Source organism: Pseudopodoces humilis, chromosome 3, assembly GCF_049639895.1.
Source record: "Pseudopodoces humilis isolate 2021_Gansu_Grassland_sample_001 chromosome 3, ASM4963989v1, whole genome shotgun sequence".
In the NCBI taxonomy this organism is placed as follows: Eukaryota; Metazoa; Chordata; class Aves; order Passeriformes; family Paridae; genus Pseudopodoces; species Pseudopodoces humilis.
The window spans coordinates 45,684,365-45,702,127 of NC_142202.1; the positions used below are offsets into that span (position 1 = coordinate 45,684,365).

The window sequence follows — 17,763 nt, forward strand, 5'->3', positions numbered from 1 at the left end:
TAATTTTTTAAGAAAGTACAAAACATTTAACTCAATAACTGCAGCATATATAATGTTAAAAAAGTACAAGAAATCAGGAGATATAATGTACAAATAAAGAGATCTAACTCCATTGACTCTATTTTAGAAGTTCACTTAGAGATAAGAAAATATGGAATAATCAAAATTGTAACTAGCATCTTTACAATCTCAGCAAAATTTAGAAATTTTTAAAAATGTGTCTAAAGCTTTTTTTCTTTTTCCTTCATATAGTGATAGTGATAGTGGTTGTTAAGTCTTGACCTATTTAGGCTATAGACCTCAGTAAAGCATTTCTGCAGAAGACATAACTCATACCTAAAGTGTACACAGGGAGCGTACCATTTGGAATTTCCTTTCCAAAGCACATGCTTGCTCTGATCCTCAGCTTTTATGAGATACTGCCATTAAATTACACTTAAATATGAGGCATTGCTGACACCATGAATGCGTAACAAGGCTGGATTGATGAATAAGTACAACAATGTTCCTTAGTGGAATGGATAGTGTTGGTGGCAAAATGCCACGGTCTCACTCTTAAATCTGCCAAGACTGGGGAGTAAAACCCTGCTGCATAATCCTAGAATTTCCTCCCCTCCCACTTTTGGGAAGGAGATTCTGCAAAGAAAGATTGAGCATGACTTCTGAGAAGTTCTGAGAAGGTGGCTTGGCTGGTACAGGAGGCCTTTGCCTCTTGTGAAGATACAGGGACTGTCCAATGGTGTAGCGAGAGGGGGAGAGAGAGCGCACTCCTTTTCCACAGTCTCTTCCACATCCCACTGAACAATAGTAATCCCCTTTTTCATTTACAGCTCTGATAACCACATGCTGCTGCCTTTCTGAACTGTTGAAAACCACTATCGTTTTCCTTAGAATGCAGAGGTCGTTGAGCTGGTTCTGTGAATGGAGTTACTAATGGAATGTAAAGAACACGGGTGCAATCCTTGAATCTGAAAGATGTGATCAAGGTTGTTGCAGAATTCCCAGCGGAAAGGAACTGCAAAACAAGTGCCCCACAAATTGTCCTTTCTTGAGCAAAGCCTGGAATTGTATTCAGCAAAAGATTTTGATAGTAATTTTTGGTATTTAGATTTTGCAGTCTATGAGCTTCTCAAGTTTTGGAGATGCATAAAACATGTCAAAAGGATCCTCTTTCATCAGCCAAAATTCATACTGTTATTAAGGGATTTAGAGCCCTCTAGTGGTGTTCTGCATCTCCAGTCATTAATATTTATTTAAATATTAATTTTACAAATTTCTCTAGTATTGTTTTTTTTGTTTTGTTATTATTATTACTTACTGGTTTCCTATAGCAGCTGTATTTTTGGGATTTCTTAGATTCTAGAAAGCATTTTGTTACTTAGAATATAAAAAAAACAATTTCTCAGTTACCATGCCTTGTGGTGCTTCATCTGTATAGATGAGGTATTAAGGGTCTTCAGAAGTATTTTTAATGCATTAACTGTAGACTATCAAAGAGAAAATTCTACCGATAAAGAGTTACGTGGCAGATAGTTGTGTAGCTTAGAGGAAAGTTAATGCACCATGCCTAACTGAAGTCAGGCATGGTGGCTGGAGAAGTGATGGTTAATTCTGAAGGATGTGATTTTGTAGGCTATCCTAGGTGATACTGGAAATGTGGACCTTGATGTGTGTGAGAAAACAGAAGAGAAAGGGAGAAGTTCTTATCATGGCCTAACAAACAGGTGCAAGTAGGTACAGAAACTCAGGGAGAAGAGGAATTGTGGTGATTAGATTGGAATGCTGACTTCTCGTATGTTGCACAGGCTTTATTGGATACATTATAAACTTGTGGGAAAAGATCATTGCTTTTTGGCCTTTTTCCATGTAATTGGAGAAAAAGAATCAGAGTGATCCTTGAGTCATCTACCTGAGTAGCTGCACTCAGATTTCTAAGTTCTCCTCTCTTTGTGTGTGTGGTGTGGGGTTGTTTTTTTGGTCTTTGTTGTTGGGTTGTTGTTTGTTTGTTTGTTTTTTAATCCACTGATTCCCAGAATGGACAAGGACACTTTCCCCACTTAGCTGTTCTGCAGGCATATTCTTCTTTTCATGTCTATGCTCAAAGGGATTCCTTTACCGTTTGCTTTTGCTTTTTCTTGTCAGTAGTTGCAACCAGTACTTTCTGCATTGATTTTTTTTTTTCCCCTTTATACTTATTTTTATTATTTTAACCCTTACAGCAACAAGGCTGGATGTGTGCAGTGGGATAATGGAAAAGTTCAGGATATTCCGCACAGAAAAGACTTACGCAGTGAAGGCTGGGAAGTGGTACTTTGAGTTTGAGGCAGTTACTGCAGGAGACATGAGAGTTGGCTGGACCAGGCCAGGTTGTCTGCCAGATCAGGAGCTTGGCTCGGATGAAGAAGCTTTTGTTTTTGATGGCTTTAAGGTTTGTATGTGTTTATCTGTAATAATATGAGTGGCTGGAAAACTTATAATTTTTGTGTCTTGTTCTGTGTGTCATTCTGTGCCTCAGTTGCCTTCTCTGTTTCCATTGCTGTTTTATGAAATTCTTTTTCTGTCTTTGAGGACCTAGGTAGAATAACTAGAATCAGTGTCACCTGAAAAATTAATTAGCAGGGTTTGGCATTTTTATAATGTTTTTTTCACAAATTCATGTGTTTCTACAGTGTATATAAAGAATTGAAAATCAAAGTGGCTTAATTAAATTCAAAATACTGGAAAAGCTGTAATTACCTATGAAAAATTTATTGAAAGTTTTACTCTGTTGTTCTCTCTATAAGAAGTGCCATTAGGGAATAAATACACTTAAGATTATTAATAGTAAGTGTTTGAGGAAAACTTCGATACAAAGTTTTTGTAGAAATGTAAGAGTTCCAAAGAGGTTTTCGTGGAAATCCTTACAGCTTAAATGAAGTATGATAGAACCACCAAGGTTTGCTCAAATTTAACTCTGCGTGATAAAAATGATAGATTGAAATCTAGTTGTAAAAATATATGGGAAAAGAAACCTTTATATTACTGACCATTATCAGAATAGATTAAATGGCTCATTTAAATTTTTAATTTCAGTATGAGGGCAAGTGCAACTGCTATCCAAACCTTAACCCTACTGATTGTAGCCTTTTGACTCATTGTCAAAATAATTATTGTATCTGGTATTGGAATTAATTTCCCTTATTACTGTTAAAATATGTAACAGAAATCAACAGTATTCCTGGATGTAGCCAGCAAGGTAAAGTTTTCAAATGTATTTTATTTGGGAAAATAAATATTGTGGGAATTTATTTGTTTCCCACTTTTGTATTGCATGAGAGGATGCTCTTGAAGAGAGAACTGAAAAGTTATTTTTGTAAATTGTCTTATGTAAATCATTCAAGTCCTCAATTTTTACTGGAGTAGCTGTGTAGTTGCCTTCTGAATCTTATGGTTTGACATTTGTGTCTCAATCCACAAAGATATTTTGTTGTGTTTGATTTTAATGGGCTCTTTCTTGGTTGGAAAAAAAAATTACCTTCAAGATATCAAGAAAGGTTCATTGGTTTTATACAACTTCTAGGATGGATGCAGAGCATACACATCTACTTGTGATGAAATGCATGAATAGGAATCCTATCTGTTACTAGTTATTAATGTGGTTGTTTTTTTCTATGCTTGGTTACAATAGCTCTTAACAGATGTTAATTTATTTGAGTTCCAATCCAAGATCCCATTGAAAGCCTTTGTAGTCTTTGACTTGAAAGTCAGTCAGAGGAATCATTAATCATGCCCTCAGCTACTCTGGAATCTATCAGAAATCCAGCACTTGTCTTATTCACAGACAGTTCTATTCCTTCCAAAATATTTAAAGAATTATACTTAAGGAAACAAAGAAGATTGTTTGCAAGTAATGAATTTATAGGCTGCTAAAGTAAATAATAACAATTGCTTAAAAAGCCTTTGTGAAGTAGCTATTAAACATTGTAATTGATAGCATATTATTGTGATTACAAGTCTTTCATGGAATTTCTGCAGAAAACTAAACCATACTCTCTTGTAACCAAAATGTTGAAATAGCAATTTTCCCTGTCGGCTCTCTTAGCAATGTTTTATAATGCTGATGTGAGGGGTGCTTGCAGCAAGTTAATTGTTGGATTTCCATATTCAGAGTCAGCTTGGAATACTCACATACATAGTTTTGGAATGATATTCTGGGAAAGTGTTCATTTTAATGCCATCTTAATTGAGGCAGTTAATTATTAATTTTACCCTTAAAGACGAGAAGAACATTGTCATTATTTTTCTTTTAAATGCTTCTAATTATTTTCAGGCACAGCGGTGGCATCAAGGTAACGAGCATTTTGGCCGCTCTTGGCTGGCAGGAGATGTTGTTGGATGTATGGTTGATATGAATGAACACACTATGATGTTCACCTTAAATGGTGAAATCCTCCTTGATGACTCAGGTTCAGAACTTGCATTTAAGGACTTTGAGGTTGCTGATGGTAAGTACTGTAATATATCATGCTGTTAAGTTGCTATGGCCTGGTTTTATCTCCGAGTTCACTTTAATATGTTTCTTTGTGTTTCAGGTCCCTGTTCTCACCCCTGCCCCTGCCTTCCCTGTCTTTTCCTTTTTTCTATTTGATTAGTATTAGCCTTTTGGAAAGGAAATTTTATGGGTGTGACAATGAGGAAGGATTTTTTTTCTGTAGTGATCTTTGTGGCTATCTTTAGTTTGAGACCCTTTAGCTGTTTTTCAGGGATGTATCTGAAAAGGCAGATTAATGACTTTTAATATTTCATTCCTAGTGCAGTAGATCACCATATGATGCAATAGAATTATAGAATGTATCATTGAATGGTTTGTGTTGGAAAGGACCTTTTAAGAGCACCTAGTCCACCCCTGTGCCGTGGAGGGCAAGAACATCAGATTTTATCTGGATGAAGCACTGAAATAATATGAAGTGTCTGTCCAGTTAGTGAGAAACCGTGGTAGCGAGTTTAAGCCATCTTTAAGGTTTAGTTTTAGCACTGGGAGGAGAAATGACACCTGATCCAGTCAGCTGATACAAAACTATCTTTCAAAATATTCTACTTAATTCTTAATCCAGGAGATTGAGCTTCGTGCTTACTGTAGGGTTTTTGGTGCAGGTTTCAGCATCCACAAGCATGTGCTAGTTTACTGTGAAGATGTAACTTACAAGATTTCCAAAGATGGCAAAGATTGTGAGGGTCTGTCAGGTGGCAGATTGATTCTGTATCAAAGAAGTATTTTTGTTTGTAAATTTGATTAAATACCTTATGTACAGATAGAAACAGAAAAGGGGTAAGTAATGGTATTTAGTAAGTTAAATGCCTAAAACTTCTGAACTATGGTACTATTAAAAAAAAATTAAACTTTAAGCTTTCATTTCTTGTAGGTATATATATTCTGCCATAAATTTTATACATCTATTGAACAATGCAGCTGTAGATGAGAGATAAAATTAAATTTTTTGAACAAATAAGAGCTCCACATGCTACTGTTGGGTTACTCATCCCTACTAAATTCCCATGGGAAATATGAATTTCATACCTCTTAATTAGGAAATTCCCTTTTTGAATTTTAACCACTTTATTTTCATATGAATTTCAGAATAATTTACTTTCCAGGAGTACTTTGGGAGATTTATTTTTTTTCTTCCTCTGACATACATCAGGAATCAGAAATATTTTTATTTTATTTAAAACGACATAATTGCAATTAATTTTCTTGACTGGTGCCCATTACTTTGCTGCCTTTGGATTTCCTTAGATGCAGTTGTAGCCTGATTAGGGAAAGGGATACAAGAACTGGCTTACTGTCAGTGTTAGATGCAAAAAATCATCTTGGTGCCGTTAAATTTTAATGACTTTCCAGTTATTAGTTAGTATACTCCCACTGAGGACTAAATGATTCTGAAAGAAACTCCAATTAAATTCTGAGGGTAGGCTGCATTTATTCCAAGTAGATGAAATCACAGTGGTGTACTTTTTGTGGTGCTTATCTCTAGCTGCAGGTTCAAATTGAAACAGATCTCGCTGCTAGAGGAGCTCCTGGCTTGACATGGAGCCTGAAGGCTTTGGTAACCATGTCAGAGTCTTCATGTCAAACCTCTCAGATTTTCCACAATATCCTTGTAATTCACATTAGCTCCTTTAGTATTGTTTTTGTAGGAAAGAGCTCGCCCTTTGAAATAAGACATCCTAGTCTGTTTTCAAGGGAACGTGCTTACTGATCTTAGATTTAATAACTCCAAAGCTATGTTTGAAATGATAATGGGTATTTAATATACAAATATTGGAGGTAAAAGGCGAGAGGAAGGGAAGACAACTGATTATGTCTATGTATGTGCAAACATTTTTTTGTTTGGTTTTTTTTTTTTTTTTTTGGTAGTCTGGCTTTGGTTTTGTTACTGGCTCTTGCTTAACAGCACTGGGACCGTTCTGCAGGTCACTTCAACCAGTGAATCATGTGCATATTGTGTTGCTGCAAAAAGGGTTCTTTTGCTTTAGAAAACAATTAGGATTTCTGATGCAGCCTTACAGTAAATCAGTCCTGTAGATTTAATTTACTTAGGAACAATGAAAAGAGGATGTGGTGCTCTGCCAGCTTAGTAATACGGCTTGTGCTGCATGTTCAGTTGTACTAACCAACAAGAGGAGCTCTTTGGGATTATGGCAGATGAATTTAATTATGAGATATCCTCTCAGTGGTAAAACTGATAAAAATAATTGCATTTGTAGCAGATAAATTTAAAATGCATTTGTAGCAGATAAATTTAACTGTAGATATGAACAGGTATACTTGTACAACCCATATTTTATTTTGTCAAATTGTGATCTCTGTGAGCAGGAACTGTTTGTAGTGTTTGACAGACTGAGTCAGGAGGTTTATCTTGTATTCTTGAAAGTAAGGAACATTATGAAAGGTGTTGCTGTCCAGTGCTTTTCCTATGCGTGACAGACAGTGCTAGATGGTAACTTTTCATATGGTAGTATTTAAGTCTTTTTACTTGCTTTGCTATTTCATACAGTGAAATAAAATTTTCCCCATAGCCCAGTTATCTGGAGATTGGGAGCCAGGTTAGGGGTATATAATCAATGCCTCCAGCATGCAAGGGTTACATGGGATCTGTGAACAAAAATATCTAAAATGGCTGGATACCCATTCAGAGATGGCTATTGAAGTTCATTTTTATTCTGTAGAAAGACATGTGGATGTTTTAACAGCACACCCCCTATAAGATGAGACGCTCTGTCTTTTTCACATGTGGAAGAATCCTGAAACACTTAAATGACAATTAAATAATTGGCAAATTAATCTCGAATTTCACTGGAGATGAACGTAGAGTTTTCATGGTTAGGACTGGGCCTGGTGTTTATATTCCATTTATAGAGAGCCAGAGTTACTGTACAGTTACAGTTACAAGCAGGAGTCAGCTACAGGTACAGTACCTTCTGTTATCAGTGACAATGGTATTGGTGAGAGGGACTGTCATCTTGATTTCACCTCGCCTCCATTGGCAGTATTGATGGGATACAATAAACTGAGTGAAAACACCAACACAGCTTTACCTGTGCAGGAGTTTTACCCGTGTTTCTTTGTTTTCTTTCAGAGAATCTTGCAAATACTCATTTACATTTTATTACATTTTATTACGTTTTATTTGCATGAGTGTTTAAAATACTCGTTTCACATCTAATCTGTCTGGGAGGTATAGGGTTTTTTTTTTTGAAAACACAGGAAAGTGCATAGCTAGAAGAATTACCATTTTTTGGGTGATGAGATGAGAATTATAAGGTTATTGAAAGCAATTTTGATTTTGGCTTAGCAACTTATGCAACAGCTTGTGGATCCCTTTAACTCAACAGGGAGCCTAGTAAGTTTCCCCTACTAGAGCTGCTAGGCATTATCATAGCACACATCTCTAGGTGCAAATGTGATTTTCCTAGTTGTGTGTTGTTTAATACAATTTCTGTTTAGTGCTGGAAAATACTTGCATTATTGTCCATCACTGGATTTGCACTAGCAGAATTGACATGTGTCATGTTGTCTACTATAGCTGTGTTATCTGAGGAGCTGATGCCTTGTGATTTAAGAGCCAAGCTGTGAAGATAGAAATCTGGACTTCAACTTATGGCTGATAGTGTTATGTCATTAAATTTATCATATCTAACACAAATACACATGGACAACCAGTCTTGTGTATATGTAGTAAAATCTTCAAAAAGTGGTACTGAAGGCTGATGATTTATCTGCTGGACAGTAATTTCTGTAGATGGTATTCTGGAGTTTGCTTTGTCTCTGAAGAACAAACATCATGAATATATGATATTCTGCTTTTTTTTTTTTTTTTTTTAATCTGGACAGCCTAAAGAAAAGTGAGGAGCTGCTTTGCGTTTTGTCCTTAAATTTTTCAATACCTGTTATGTTCACCTGAATTAGAATCACTGAACAGAGCTTCATGTTTCTTATTGATAAAAAAGAAAGCATTTTGTTAATAACTAGGTCAAATGAATCTAAAATTAGCTCGTAACTGTGGAAATTGAAAAGCAGGATGAAAAGAAATAAAAGATTTTCTTGGGTTTTTAGACTGTGAAGCTGAAATCATGGAAAAAAAAAAGAATGACTGCAGAACAGCTCTATGGGGAAAGTGCTCTTGGCATTCTGGGGAATCAGGAAAAAAAAAAAAAAGTTTTGTAAAAAGAAGTCATAAATGTGTTCCCTGTGCTAGTGAAAACAGTAAGATTCATACAAATGTAAACCTGATTGAAAAGGTAAGACAGAAAACATTATCCCAAACCAAAATACCTTAAGTTTCATGAAGTTATGGTGTCATATTGTCAGTTCTCATTTTCCAGAGCCAGAGTTTTCTGATTTAATTAATTAATTAATTTTATTTTTTAAAAAAATCGATGACATGCACTTTGTGCATATTTGTAGGTATTTTTCACTATTACAGCTGCATGGACAAGCACTGTATTATTTTTAAAGTAAGATTCTCTCAAAATACAATGACTAGTTACATTTTAGGAGGAATACCTAAAGTAGTAAGACTTGGCAACACTCTACCAGTTCAGCAGAGAGATTAACCAAGAGCTGGCTGTCAGACTCTGTGGAGTAGTTTGAGTGTTCCTAAAAATATCCATGACTATTAGAGGGCTTTTTTTTTTCAGAATGACATTTAAGATACATTACTTGGTGACATGCAAGATGTGATGTGCTGTTGATAATTGCTCACCTTTATAATCTTTGCTTTTAGGATTTCTTTTTTTTTTTCACAAATGGTTTTTAATTCAGTTATGGAAGAAAGCAGTTCACCGATGTTTATTATGTACAACCCACGTGTTCTTTCATCTTGTTTTAAGGATTCCTACCTGTGTGCAGCCTGGGCCCATCTCAAGTTGGAAGAATGAACTTTGGAAAAGATGTCAGCACCCTAAAATATTTCACTATATGTGGTTTACAGGAAGGGTATGAACCCTTTGCTGTTAATACAAACAGAGACATCACCATTTGGCTGAGTAAAAGGCTTCCTCAGTTTCTACCAGTGCCACAAAACCATGAACATATTGAGGTTTGTGATGCTAGCAAAATGTTTTTAGACATTGAATATGCTTGAGTTATGTTTCTACTTTTGTACTTCCAAACAAGATTTTAATGTGGTATGTTGACCCAATTCTGGATGAACCTTAACACCTGTTACAGATTCCTTGCATTCAGCAGGGTTGCAAAGAATGTAATTGTTTGATTGGTGGTTTTTCTTTCTACAAAACCTGTGACATGTGTTAACATGACATTCTGAGAGACAAATTATACAAGATATCCTCATTAAGAGCTCCTTGTGCAGTGAGAGCTATGTAAGCAACTTCCACAAACTGGGCATTTTAAAATAACAGATACCATGTGTTCTAGTGCACATACTTTATGATTTTTTCCATACCTAATTTGCTTTGATTGTAATAAATATTTATTAGCCAATTGTGTCAATACATCCCAGTCAGTTGTGCATCTTGGTGGAACTGTATTCATGCCTTGTAAGTTTGCTGTGAAATCTTTCTGAAATGATGTAATAAGAACTCTTTTTCAGCTGGTGTGTGGTATTTAAGAAACACTTTATGTTCTTTCATATGTACATGCATGATATTTATTCCTTAGTCTGTGTTGTTCTGGGCAGAGTTGCATTTATGTTGCAAAGAGTTATGGTCAGAAGCATAATTTCTTTGTGACTGTTTGCTTTAATTTAACAATGGAGCAACCAAACCATCACTCCTCAGAGTAGTTATTTCCGTTCAAAATGGCAGCACATGATTACAATGCATTAGACTGTTGACACCATTGCAAGCTTTGCAATTCATGGATGCTTTTTGTAGAAATACAAATAGAATATTTACATGGTAGAAAAAGCATCAGCTTCAAAAAACTGCATCTTTGTGTTTCATAGGTAATGAGAATTGATGGCACCATAGACAGCTGCCCCTGTCTGAAGGTCACACAGAAGTCCTTTGGTTCACAGAACAGTAAAACAGATGTCATGTTTTTTCGATTAAGCATGCCCATTGAATGTGCTGAGGTGTTCTCCAGATCAGCTGCAGGAGGCTTACCAGGCTCTGGTCTTTTTGGCCCAAAAAATGACTTGGAGGATTATGATGCTGATTCTGATTTTGAGGTTCTCATGAAAACTGCTCATGGTCATCTGGTTCCTGACCGGACAGAAAGAGAAAAAGATGCCACAAAACCAGAATTGAATAACCATAAAGATTATGTTCAAGAAAAGCCCTCACGTCTTAAACAAAGGTTAGTAGCTTGCTATCTTTTCCCATCCCTCCGCCTGCTGCTTCACAAAGCAGAGGAAAATGCTACTCATGTCTGACAGATCAGTCAAGTAACTTTTGAATATACAGTTTAAGGTTGGAATTAATTTAAGTGCTTTTAAAAATGAGCTTGTCTCTTTCTCTTCTTTGAATAATTTATCTTTGTGATTGAGCTTTTAGTAGAGATTTTAACTTCACTTTTTTCCTTATAGATTTATGCTCAGGAGGACAAAGCCAGATTATAGCACGAGTCACTCCGCACGGCTTACTGAGGATGTGCTAGCAGATGATAGGGATGACTATGATTATTTGATGCAAACTTCCACGGTATTGTAATATAGGATTGATGTTTTAGTTGTCTGGGCATTTTTAGTTGTTTGGTTTGGGTTTTTTAAATACTTACATTGTTTTTTTTGCTGTAGGAGTTTCAGAAACAGTCTAATTTTCAATTTAAGTGTCTGTGGTAGTTCTGAACTTCTACTTAAGTTGAGACTGTTTTTGACTCTTTTTTTGATTTGATTGTCAGACTAAAACCGTTTCCAAATGAAAACTTATAAACTAGGTTAATCCATTTTTGAAACTACTATTGATAACACCAGGTATAAAAGAGGAAGACTAAACAGTTTTAGAATAATGGAATAAATTGGAAAGGGTACATTAAACTAGTAGGTCAATGTTCAGGACGACTTGAAAACACCTCTACTAATTCTATGGGACATTTATTTAATGAATTCCCAGTGAAAGTTTTCTGCAGGTTTTGTAGATCTTTGACAAGATAAGCTCCATAAGCACTTAATCCTCAATGTTCAAAGGAAAACAAATACTCTTCTTCTGGATGTGTTGTTCTCTTTCTGAAAGATTTTAGATACTAGAAACTGACTCACAGTTTAAACTTATAGTATAAAAAATTATACAGTATAAAAATTATAGTTGCTGTGGAAATAGCTTACAATGATAGCATTGTAATGATTCAGAAGCCTTCAATAAAAGCATATAAACTGCTTCTTTAATCTTGTCCATTTTTTTGTTTTAAAATGCATATTTTATTGGCTGTATTTTGGTTTGTGTTTACAGTCTTTGTTGCTTTGCTTGTGAATTGCACTTGAACAAGGCTATGCTACTTTTGAAGAGATGTTTTCAGATTTAGAGCAGCAAATTAATTCTGAATCAAACTGATACTCTGGAGAACAAACACTAACATTTGATAATGTTATTTTTTTATCAACAGTACTATTATTCTGTGAGAATATTTCCTGGTCAAGAACCTGCTAATGTCTGGGTGGGCTGGATTACATCAGACTTTCACCAGTATGACACAAGCTTTGACTTGGACAGAGTGCGCACCGTCACAGTTACACTGGGAGATGAAAAAGGGAAGGTTCATGAGAGGTTGGTTACAATTTGCTTAAAAAGACCTATATTTTATAACCATAAAAGCAACTTTCAATTTATAAGGTGTATAGCCATTCCATTTAATGTACTTGGATTGATGCGGAAAAAATAATTAAAACAGCAGTAGTAGGAAAGAGTGTTAATTTAATTGTTACCTGCTCTTGCTTGTGAAGAAACAGTGGACTAATGAACTAGTCAAATTGATAGGCACTAAAAAGTAAAATGGTGCAGCTTTCTATATAGTTTGAAATTATGATCCTGTAAATATTGACTTGTGAGGCTAAAATTAGAACATGAGCTTGTCCCAGAACTTAAGTTTATTATGTGTATTAGAAGCTTTTGTTATGCTTAGCATTAAATGATTTAAAACCTTGACTTGCAAAGTCAGTTTTGTGCGTGGTATTTTACAAATGATTCAAACTTTTTCATACATGGTCATCTTCAGTTTTTATATTTTTTCAGTTACGATGTCCACGTTTCATTGAATTTTGGCAGTGGCTAATGTTAGGTCAATGGTTAATGATTAGGATGTGATCCATTCCTTTTGGCCGCAAGGCCCTGTTGTTTTGCAGCCATGCAAGGCTGTTCTTGGTTTGTTGCAGAAATTTTGCACACTATTCATAAATAAATCTATCTTTTGACATTCAGTATAAAACGCAGCAACTGCTATATGGTGTGCGCAGGAGAGAGCCTGAGCCCTGGGCAAGGACGTAATAATAATGGTCTGGAGATTGGTTGCTTGGTTGATGCTGCCAGTGGCCTGCTGACCTTCACAGCTAATGGCAAGGAACTAGGCACCTACTATCAGGTGAGGATTTTTAGATGATCTCTTGCAGTGGGAAAGGGGAAAACTGAATATTTAGCCTGTATCATTAGAGGCTTTAGTACAAGATTGTAAGAAATAGTAATCATCACTGTTATGGCAATAGTTTTTCCCTTTCTTCCATCTAGGTTGAACCAAGTACAAAATTGTTTCCTGCTGTATTCGCTCAAGCTACAAGCCCCAATGTTTTTCAGTTTGAATTGGGAAGAATAAAGGTAAATAATTCTTGGTTTTGTGCAGTTTTAGGACTAAAAAAATCATATAAAATAAGTTTATTTTATTTTTGCCATTTATTTCCTGCGATGTGTTCTTGGTATTTGGGACATTTTTATGATTCCAAGTGTTTTCACTATTTCTATTTTTGTTCTTAACTCAGTTTTAAATGTTTAATGAATTTAAAATACAGTACATTGAATAAGAAAGGTTGAAACTGATCAGAATTTTCTGAATCTTGTCTTTCGTGGTGAAACAGAATCACATGGGTTGGTAAAGCAAATCGCTTAATTTTGCAAACAGAGCATGGATGACTGGTGTATCTTAAGAATTTGGCTAGAGCTTTAAAATAATTTTGAAAGTACATTTAGAGAGAGCACAAGAAAACTGAGCTGAATTTTTCTACCTTGCTTTGGATGTTTGGATGTCTAAGAAATCAGAAGAGGTAAAAGAAAAGTGGAGTCTAAGGAAGTAACCACATGTGGCAGTCAAGTTGCTATTTCAAATTCGTCTTCTTAGAAAACAGATATGGAAAATGCTGTCTTGCTACTAGTCTTCCAACAGTTCCTACCTTGTTTTAAAAACTAGTGAAAATGCTGATTTCCTGTTTTACTCTACTTTACTATGTGTTGAGCATATTTCTGGAAAAGAAATGCAGTTTTTGGTAAAAATGTGGAAACTGATTGTCTCTTCCATTGGAATTTTCTAGAATGTAATGCCGTTATCTGCTGGATTATTCAAAAGTGAACACAAAAACCCAGTCTCTCAGTGTCCTCCACGTCTCCATGTCCAGTTTCTGACTCATGTGCTTTGGAGCAGAGTGCCAAACCACTTCTTGAAGGTGGATGTGTCTCGGATCAGTGAACGTCAAGGCTGGATGATTCAGTGCCTGAATCCTTTGCAGTTCATGGCCCTTCATATTCCTGAGGAAAACAGGTTTGTTTTGTACTGTAACACAGTTATGCTGGGATTAGGAATGTAATTACATGTAGTCGCATAGTGCCATCTGTGTAAGAAAGGCCCAAGGTCTTCTCTGTGTTTATAACACGTGTAAATATAGACAGTGTGTTTTGATTTAACTAATATTAAAAATTATTCAAATTCCCAGTGTTTTAAAATCTCCTTTCTTTTACACTGTTTCCAACCTCTCCCAATTTCTGTCCAAACATGTTAATAGTATATGTAGATTTGCAAAGAGAATGAAAGAAACTGTTTATAAATTATTAAAGTTAATCTGTAAAATAAGCAAAAATCTGGTTTTGTAGAGATTTTTCAAAATTTGTGAACAATTTAATTATTCCATTGCTTTAATTTTCCTAAGTTTAATTAAAACAATTGAAGAAATTTAACTCTGTGCTTTCCTTGTTACCCAAATGTCTGAGCATTTTTCCACTGCCTAAACTGAAAACCAAGTCACCAAGAACCCCAGCACTGAGCCCTCTTCAAATGTACTGGTTAGTCTGTTGCCACTGTGCACCCCCAGATTTAAAACCAATAAATTATATAAATATCTTAACCTCAACTGGTTTGAAAAACCTGGTATTCAGTTACGTGAATTCTTGTTTGTAGTATGAAAAAGTATTCTGTGTTGAGTAAATAATTCGGATTTTTTTTTAGGAATGACTTGAATAAATTTGAGATTAAACTTTGTTATTAGTCATGATTATTAGACTGACAGTGTTTCTCACATGAAAGCTGAAATATGCAAAAAGACCATCCCTGGAACTGATACTGTGCTAATGTTATCCTTAGAGAGACGTTAGAGTCCCTTCAAAAGATATTTTTGCATGTGGGATTTACTATGTTGTTTTTTTCTTCTCTGCAGAACAATTGATATTTTAGAGCTGACAGAACAAGAAGAACTGCTGAAATTTCACTACCACACCCTCCGATTGTATTCAGCTGTTTGTGCTTTAGGCAACAACCGAGTGGCCCATGCTCTGTGTAGCCATGTGGATGAATCTCAGCTCCTCTATGCTATTGAGAATAAATACATGCCAGGATTATTACGTGCAGGATATTATGACTTACTCATTGACATCCATCTCAATACCTATGCAACTGCCAGGTTGATGATGAATAATGAATTTATAGTTCCAATGACAGATGAGACCAAGAGTATTACTTTGTTTCCTGATGAAAACAAAAAACACGGCCTTCCTGGTATAGGACTTAGCACTTCATTAAGGCCAAGAATGCAGTTTTCCTCCCCGAGTTTTGTAAGCATTAGCAGTGAATGCTTTCAATTCAGTCCTGAATTCCCTCTGGAAATTTTGAAGGCCAAAACCATAGAGATGCTGACTGAAGCTGTCCAAGAGGGAAGCCTCCATGTCAGAGATCCAGTTGGAGGTTCTACAGAATTTCTGTTTGTCCCTCTGATCAAGCTCTTTTATACCCTCCTAATTATGGGAATCTTCCACAATGAGGATCTGAAACATATCTTGCAGTTGATTGAGCCCCGGGTTTTCAGAGAAGCAATGAGCCAGGAGGATGGAATTGATTTCTCAGAGAAGGAGTTCAGTTCAGGTGACCTCAAGTCAGAAGAAGGAGAGGAAGAAACCAGAGGGGAGCAAATGCCAAAGGAAGGACTCCTTCAGATGAAGCTTCCAGAACCTGTTAAATTACAGGTAAAAATACTGTTTTGATAGTGGTTGTTCCTGTTTTCTTCATGTGGTGATTTATCTTTCAAGAAATAAAGCATTTTGAAATTAAATTTTTTAGTTAAAGAGAGAGGTGATTTCCTTACAGAAAACTAGAAGATTTAATTTCTTTCTGATGATATAAACTTGCTCACCATAGATCATGGTTACATTAAAAAGAATTACTTGCTCAATGCCATTAATAGTGAATTCCTCATTTTTATGGATCTTAACAGAAAAGAAATCCCTAGAATAAAGGAGTAAATCCATTCTCTTGTAGCTTTGGTTGTGTCTGAGGCACATTAATCCCTTGAAGATGCCAGATATTCCTGGTGTAAGCTTGCTTTACATGTAGTGAATAACAGCATTAAATGATCCGGACACTTTATTTGGTAGTAACTGTTGCTGTAGGAGATCCATTGTTACTTCAGTAATGTGCAGAAGATCTTAGCTTGCCAGCTCATGTCTCGTACAATACTGTTTTCTCAGATGTGTCACCTACTCCAGTACCTGTGTGATTGCCAAGTACGGCACAGGATAGAAGCCATTGTAGCATTTTCCGATGATTTTGTGGCCAAGCTCCAAGAGAATCAACGCTTCCGGTACAATGAAGTGATGCAGGCCTTGAACATGTCTGCTGCCCTGACTGCTAGAAAAACAAAAGAATTTCGATCCCCTCCTCAGGAACAGGTACTGCTTGCAATGGACAGTTTCTTTCATGTTGCACTTTATTTACTTTTTATGTTGCAGAGTTCTGTTTGATTTGAAACTTTTTCCTTTTGGAGATCAGAGTAATTTGTCTTTTCTTTGTATTCTCTAAGATTAACATGCTGCTGAACTTTAAAGATGATAAAAATGATTGTCCTTGCCCTGAAGAAATTCGGGATCAACTCTTGGATTTCCATGAAGACCTAATGACACACTGTGGTAAGTCTTGTTACTGAATATTTTTATTTTTTAAATTATATTAGCTTTAGAAGCAATTTTCATAAGTAATTTTATGACAGAAACTTTAACTGAATAGTCTGTAAATTACACTGTACAAATTATAAATATTATCAAATAAAGATAATTAGCTTGTAGTCAAAATCAAGGAAATACTTTTATCCTTATCTGGTTAAACTAGAAGGGAATGCTGTATGTTTTGCTTCATAAGCATCTGTTTTGCAGGCTGACAAGTTTTTTCATCCCATTTTCCTTATGGGGCAAGCAGTCCAGACATCAGTGGGTCATTGCTGGATGCTTTCCAGCTTTTCAATATTTTTCTTGTGTTTGGTAGCAGGAAATGCAGATAATAAATAATTTAGATAAATGTTTGAAAGGAAAACAAGCTTTATCTTTTGATTCTTTAAATTTTTCTATATTTGTTTTCCATCATTCTCCTCTGTTCTAATTACTTAACATAGTGTTTTTAGTTACCTTTTTCTTTTTGGGGAAAATAAGAATTTGCATTATCTTTGAGTAGAAAATGAATTTTGTAGGTCAGATGGTGCATTATCATAGAGCAGAACTAATTACTCTGTATATTGCAAAATAAGTAAAACAGTTACATATCCTGAGTCCAATGTTTGCTTGCTTAGCCACCACTTGGGGATTTACATTTTGTGGAATGGTTGAGAGACAATGTATTGAAAGTTTGCAAATCAAAAAAGCACAACTAGAGCTCAGGGAGTAGCGTAACTGGGAAAACAGACATTTCATTGGGGTGATTTCAGACCTTCTCTGTGTTCCAATTGATAAGACATTTCAATGTCTTTACTGTGAATTACTTTGGTTGAGGACACTGCCATCCAAATAATTTTGTAATATGACTTAGTGTGTAATATGAATTTTCTGATGGTCATTGCTTAGTGTAGTGTCAACTGCCCTGTTACAACA

At 35.6% G+C, this 17,763-nt stretch overlaps 1 protein-coding gene across 6 annotated transcripts in view; it reads left to right on the forward strand.

Annotated features, from left to right (window-relative positions):
* The window catches only part of RYR2 (ryanodine receptor 2), a 380,370-nt gene that overhangs the window by 235,382 nt on the left and 127,225 nt on the right, over positions 1-17,763 (forward strand). For all 6 annotated transcript variants that reach the window (XM_088053181.1, XM_088053183.1, XM_088053184.1 and 3 more), the window contains 12 exons: positions 2,220-2,428; positions 4,310-4,484; positions 9,373-9,581; positions 10,449-10,801; positions 11,031-11,145; positions 12,047-12,207; positions 12,859-13,018; positions 13,162-13,248; positions 13,956-14,182; positions 15,072-15,873; positions 16,375-16,575; positions 16,707-16,812. In XM_088053181.1, coding sequence (XP_087909307.1) covers positions 2,220-2,428; positions 4,310-4,484; positions 9,373-9,581; positions 10,449-10,801; positions 11,031-11,145; positions 12,047-12,207; positions 12,859-13,018; positions 13,162-13,248; positions 13,956-14,182; positions 15,072-15,873; positions 16,375-16,575; positions 16,707-16,812 — 2,805 coding nt within the window. The remainder of the gene's footprint in view (positions 1-2,219; positions 2,429-4,309; positions 4,485-9,372; positions 9,582-10,448; positions 10,802-11,030; positions 11,146-12,046; positions 12,208-12,858; positions 13,019-13,161; positions 13,249-13,955; positions 14,183-15,071; positions 15,874-16,374; positions 16,576-16,706; positions 16,813-17,763) is intronic.